At 34.7% G+C, this 6,686-nt stretch overlaps 1 protein-coding gene across 1 annotated transcript; it reads left to right on the top strand.

Moving 5' to 3' along the window:
• Nucleotides 1–3,566: 3,566 nt before the first annotated feature.
• Nucleotides 3,567–5,515, top strand: LOC131079848 (probable disease resistance protein At4g33300). The gene is made up of 3 exons (XM_058017892.2): nucleotides 3,567–4,033; nucleotides 4,114–4,298; nucleotides 4,563–5,515. The coding sequence occupies exons 2-3, from the start codon at nucleotides 4,175–4,177 to the stop codon at nucleotides 5,447–5,449; spliced, it is 1,011 nt and encodes a 336-aa protein (XP_057873875.2). The 5' UTR covers nucleotides 3,567–4,033; nucleotides 4,114–4,174; the 3' UTR covers nucleotides 5,450–5,515.
• The last annotated feature ends 1,171 nt before the right edge of the window (nucleotides 5,516–6,686 follow it).

Here is a 6,686-nt window from a genome sequence, read left to right on the forward strand (position 1 = left end):
ATATATAAAAAGAAATGTCTACCAAGTCAATACAAGTATTACAAAAATGTGGCATATGCCATGTCCAAATCGATATACAATAAAAATGTAGAATATATCTACATGTATTGGTCATTCTATGACCAAAACTAACACTATATGATCTAATACAATAGGGTGTGCTAATGATGTCCCATGCTGGATGATGGCACCAGTCAATGTTGTGGCCGCCTGAAGAGTCTATAGCTCCATCGACTCTTTCAGCTCTAATGGGACAACCTGATGCACCTTGGGTTTGGGTGCTAGGGGGCGGCAAATCTCTGCGGCTAATCGCCTACGGGCTCCAAGTCTATCTTGGGCAAAGCCACCACCTCTACCATGAAACTCTCTCATGTCAAAATAGTTTGGCCGCACATTGAGCACGAACTCACAATATATTTTTCTCAAAAAATATAATGGCACCTCATAATTATTACAAGGTGGATCATCAAAGACCATCCACCACCTCTGCCAAAAAAGATTCTTCATCTGCACATTGGTACACCAATGTATGGGAAACCTCTTTGCATTAAGAGGTAATGACTGGCCAGTTTTGGGATCAACAAAAAGGGCACATATTTGTTGTTTAGAAATATTTTTGTTTTTTACTCCATCGTATGATAGCCCATTGGCATAGAATTGACGACACCTATCCCTAAAGCTTCCCCATTTGGTAATTTATGTGGAAACAATTATGGCATCACTAGCTAATGTTTCTAGGCTAGTGGCGAGGGATTGATGATGGTCAAGTTCAGAAGTTTTCAATTTTACAATCAATCTTTTGATTTTAGATGTATTTTGTCTTAACTGATTAATTAATTCTTCCTGTGTTTTGGTTGTGTGGTCAAAAGGAGGAATTGGGGGTTGTTCTTGTGTGTTTTCAAGAGGTGCATTTGGTTGTCCTTGTGGGTTTTCAGGAGGTGCATTTGGTTGTTCTTGTTCTGGATTAGAAGAATCTGGTTTTTGAAACAAAAAATGAAAAAACCTAATCAAAATTAATGAAATTAAATTCAAAATGTAAAACAAATTACATAAACCGGAAAGAAAGACAAAAATAAACAAAAACTAACCTTGATCCATAGTCTGGAGGACAAATCTAGACCCCGTTCGCGGTTTAGGAGAGGTAATGGGGAAAAAACGAAGTTAAAAACACAATTCACGGGTAAATGAGACCCAGTTTTTTTTAAAAACCTTTTTTACCAGGCACCACGTACACGGTTTTATTTGGATTATTAGCGCGTATGCGCTCATTTTGCTAGGCTTAGTGCGTACGCGCTCATTTTCCTAAAAGCAGCACGTATGTGCTACCTTTTCTAGGCTCGGGACGAACAAACCTAAGCGCATATGTGGGAATTTCAAATTTTAAAACTGCATACGCGCTGCATTTTTTTCCAAGTTTGTTTTGGGTGGTGTCCACTTTTCTGACCACCATCTTTGTGCACACGCCCCAATGTAACATTTATTCTCCCCATATACCACATGTCCCAATACCTATTTACACATTCCTCCATATTGACAGAATAGAACAATTCAAATTTGAGTTATTTACACAAGATCATCGCCGCTAGCTGAACCAGGGCGTGGACTCCTTGTGTATTCTTACAATCGCGAGTTCTGTGTAAGTATATAGGAGAAAGAATGAATTTCCACTCACAAACAATTTAAACATCTCTCAAAGGTTAACAGAACACTTGTATTCGTTGCATCGTGGAACACTCTTGTTCTTACAATCATGAGTTTTGTGTAAGAGAGCTTTTTCATGATATAAAGAAAACTGTAAAAGCCATTTGTCTTTCCAAGTTGGTGTGTTTGATTAGTCGAGCTGGTTAATACGTGGTCCCATGAAGATCGCTTTTCTAAGAGTTTGTTTTATTCAATATATTGTTAGATAAAATTTATTTGTTTAAATATTATAAATCATAAAGAATCCACACTAGAAGACTCAATTTTCTAACTAACCTTGACGTAGGGATCATATTTTAAAACATGTAATGTAATCATATTTATGTATTTTAGTTTTTTTAAGAATGTAAAAGACTTATTTTTTTATATTATAAATTATAGATTAATGGTGTAATTTGTATATTTCTATCAATTTGTTTTTAATTTTGATCGCATTTTGATTGAATAGCTTAGTATAATTACATATAAACAAATAGAATAGTCTTATTTTTAGTTGGATTCATTAATCAATCTTTCATCTATCCCCACTTACACATATTTTTACATGTTATAATATATATTATCTACATCGAAACACATGTTCCTATAGATTAAGGGAAGAAGCAAACTATGAAAATTTCCCTTTAAGAATTTAAATGCATTTAATTGTGAACCAAATTAGTCTATGACATTTGCATGACTATTTAAAGGTTTTCCTTGTCCATTTAAGTGATTGTAAAGAAAGTCTAATGAAGGTGGTTGTCTTAAAATAACTTGGCCATTACAATCCAATAATTTTCCCAAAAATGTTGCCAATCCATATGTCAAAAAATACATTAGAACTTTAGGTGGTCATAAGTTATAAAAGTTTGTAGTCAACTATTTCAGACACACGTGACATAAATAAAGTATAAATGCAAGGTTAGATCTATGGCACTCAAGATCAATCTTTGTAATGTAGATGATCAATTTGTCAAGTTTTGAGAGTATCTTAGTTCATTTTTTAATTAAGATAAGTTGGTTTTTTAATAGGACTCAAACCTTGTCACAAAATGGTAATATAACAATGGATACATGAAACAAAAGAAACCAAGATGTCCAAGACAAAGAAGAGTACAAGCAAAAAGATTTTTAAATATTTTTTTAAAAAGCTAAAACTTATTAACCTTAATCTAGGTGGTAATAATTTAAAAACTTGGTTTCCTTCCATTTGACATCCATCAAATCAACAACTTGCTGCAAGCAGTGGGCATGGATCCCATTTTGTATGATCTTTGCCCTTTTCATGCATAATTTTATGTGATTTTGTATGATAATGACTACATATTATCATTTTATCAACTAGATAACCATCTTCAACTAGAATTGAGATGAAAAATTATTTGCATTCACTATCCGTACTTCGTACTTCAAACTGGTAGTCCCCATTTGCAAAATATCGAAAAAGGAAAAAGACTGCCCCTTACAAACACTTGAAGTTGAATAAACAAATACAAAACAATTGAAATAAAGTGCATGGTTGTTATGGTGGTGTGAAAAAAATAACATTAATGATTACAAATGTCACATTAGAAGTAAATTCAAACGCCAAGCAACAAGATCTCAATTCAAAGGTTGTGCGAGGCACTTGGGAAAGAGAGTATGAAAGAAAGGAAACATCTTGTACACATTCAGGCAAGGCAAAATCTCTTACACGTTTATGCAAAACAAGGTATGAGATGGAATAAATGAAATCTATTCAGACTCATTCCCGTGTACGCTGAGAATGAAGATTTCTCTGCAACTTCACTTAAATCGATTCTTTTTATATTTGTCGTGTTTATTTCTTATATAAAGAAGAAACTTCTACTAGCCTTACAAAGAGAAGAAATTACATATAAGAAACATTGTAAGGATAAGGAGCTAAGGATTACGCAACACTAAGTTTCAAATCAGAAAGAAATTCACAGTTTGTAAATACTTCGACAATGGTTTTGATGATTGCAAACTCTATGAATGGGGAATCGCACAAGGCTTGGATGAGGGCAACGAGCAAAATTTGTAAAGGAAAATATAGATAAGATCATCACAGGAAAGGGCTATATAGATTGCCGCACATCAGTACTGACTCCTTATCAGATGTTCTTTGTCAGTATCTGCAATATGCCCTCCACTTTGTCAGTATTGAATCTCCAGATGATGTACTCAAGGAATGTTGCTTAGACTTGGGATTATTTCCCGCAGACAGGAAAATATGTGCTGATGCACTTTTGGACATTTGGGTTTATGTTCGAAAGCTACAAAGGCAGAATGCTTTTGCCATCTTATCAGAACTTGCCAACAGAAATCTGTTAAACTTAACTAGCAATTCAAGGTAATTGCCTTTGCTTTTAAATATTGGATTTCTTTTAATCATGTTTTTCAACACTATTCTGACATGCTTGCACTTAACAGAGGAGATGCAACAATCCAATATGGAAATGCTTCAGAGCTTTACTTTTCCCGGTGTGATGGAATGCGAGATTTGGTCGTAGGAAGGAAGAGGTTGGTGATAGAAAGGAATAACTTTGGTTCATTAGAGAAATGGGAGTTGCTCAGAGATAGAGCATCTGATGCTCAAATTCTCTCCATTCTCACCGGTGAGTTGTTCAGAAACCCTTATACATCTATTTTTTTGTCCAAAAAAACACTTCTTTGTCATGCTAATCATTTTCTTTCATGTTCATTGTTGATCTCCAGTTATAGAAAATAATTGAATTTCAAAAATGATTTTCTGCATAGAACAAGGTTTTCATCAATTTTATAATTGGCTAGCATGTCCATGAATTTCACACATATAACTAGTAGTCATTGTTAGTGCACAAATTTCTAATTGGATTTGCTTTTATAATTGATACATGCAGGTCCTATGGAGAAAAATGGCTGGTATAATATGAATTTCCCCGAAACAGACGCTCTGTTATTATTCTTTACTTCGACAGAATACTTTCTTCCCCCATTTCTGAAATCCATGAAAAATATGAAGTTTCTAATGATATCCAATTGCGGTAACAACAAGGCAACAATGAAAGGTTTAAGCGTCTTATCCTCACTTACTCAACTCAAGAGTGTCTGGTTGGAGGGGTTGATTTCTCCCCTTGGTGGAAAACAGAGCATTGAAGTACTAGAGAGCATAGAGAAGCTATCTCTGAGCTTATGTATAGGATTTAATGGTGGAAAACAGAGCATTGAAGTACTAGAGAACATAGAGAAGCTATCTCTGAGCTTATATATAGGATTTAAAAATATACCCACATTTACTAGATTACAAGATTTAATTCTGGACCGCAACAATAATTTGGAGGAGTTGCCCCTCGGTATCTGCAATATACCCTCCATTCTATCCTTGTCTATTACCAACTGCCATCAGCTTCAAAATTTACCATATGATTTTGGAAATATGAGCAATCTAAGAATGCTAAGGTTATCGACATTGCCATGTTTGAAACAGATTCCTGCATCAATTGGAAAGCTTGAACAGTTGGAGTATCTAGACATTTCACTTTGTGAGGGCTTGAAAGAGCTTCCAAAAGAAATAGGACAACTCAAGAAATTGAGGGAGCTCGATGTGAGAGAGTGTTCCCATCTGATCACCTTACCTTGGAATGTTTGTGAACTAAGCTCCCCGAAGCTTGTTACCTGTGACGAGACGATTGGGAAGCAGTGGTTGCAAGCCAAGAACACTTCTATTGCTGATCTTAGAGTTGAAATTGTGGAAGCACAATTTAGTCTGGATTGGCTTGACGATTGACTTTTATCTCTCATCTTGAATAATAAGATCTAAGGATCTTGACATGCTTTGTAATTTTTTTCATTATTTTCATTTTCATTGGCAGAAGTAAATACAAGGCCCTCTAGATTTTCAGCCTATAATATGATCAATTTTAATGGCACTTAGTGCATTAAACTTTTTTACAGGTTTGTAAATACATAATGAACATATTGTCTATCCCAAGACAATTCATTGTCATGTATAAACATTTTTATCTGATTGATTTGGATGTGTAATGGTAGTTTAGTGCAGTAAACATTTTTACAGGATTGATGTGGGTGTGTATAAATGGTCGAGTGTTGTCAGCACAGTAAATAAATTTGATCTCTGTCATTACCTATGAATGTATATTTTAATTATCTTTTGAAAAATATACAATAACTTTTTCTCTTAATTTATTATAATATCACCATTGGAGTGTCCAAGAATATAAGAGCATCTTCACAGGTGATTCTTGGAGAGAGAGAAAGGAGTGTAGATGTTGCTCTTCTATTAACATTTACGAGCTTGAGATTTGTTTAGAATGATATGGCTCCATGCTCCAAAACTTATAATTAAAGATAGATAACAGATTTATCAAAGAAATGAGCGATAAATTTTGTGGAGAAAATAGTCGTGCAAACAATAATGTAGGCATAAACTTGGTTCACCAAAGGATGGAGGTAGACTTTGCCCTGCTTGATCCAAGACTTGGCGAACAAACTGTTAGAAGCTCGAGAAAGTCTGGAAGAGATTCGAAGGATGTGGAGATGGAAGATGCTCCATTCAAGGTTAGTGGTTGTTATTTAGATCCCTTAAACTTCGTTATTGCTAATCAGTGGATCTTAATGACAAGGATTATTGCTGCTACTCATCTTACCTATCTCTGTTTAGGCACGGTTGGGTTTAATACTGGTTTTTTGAATGCTGATTGTTGGTCGTGTAAGTTAGACTTAATTCCTGTTGGGTTAGTGGTTTTGATTGATGTTTCAGAAAATGCAAATCTGAGATAGTGGGTTCATTGTTCTTGGTTCTCTGGCTAAGGCTAGTTGTTTCTCTGTTGTTCCTCTTCTGTTGTGTTTTGCTGTAAGGGATAAGAGCCCCTGCTTAATCAATCAAAAACAATAATGTAGGCATACAATTTTAATGTGGAAGAACTCAACATTCCACATTTCATAATAAGAAAATATTTCTCTCACACATTACTTTAAATAAATTGACAATGTAAAAAAGCTTT

The sequence above is a fragment of the Cryptomeria japonica genome, chromosome 4 (genome assembly GCF_030272615.1).
Source record: "Cryptomeria japonica chromosome 4, Sugi_1.0, whole genome shotgun sequence".
Taxonomy (NCBI): domain Eukaryota; kingdom Viridiplantae; phylum Streptophyta; class Pinopsida; order Cupressales; family Cupressaceae; genus Cryptomeria; species Cryptomeria japonica.

Bases quoted from the DNA above. Each gene is read 5' to 3' on its own strand.
- LOC131079848 (XM_058017892.2), top strand. From the start codon at position 4,175: ATGCGAGATTTGGTCGTAGGAAGGAAGAGGTTGGTGATAGAAAGGAAT. The intron at 4,299-4,562 runs GTGAGTTGTTCA...TGATACATGCAG, and splicing joins AATTCTCTCCATTCTCACCG to GTCCTATGGAGAAAAATGGC.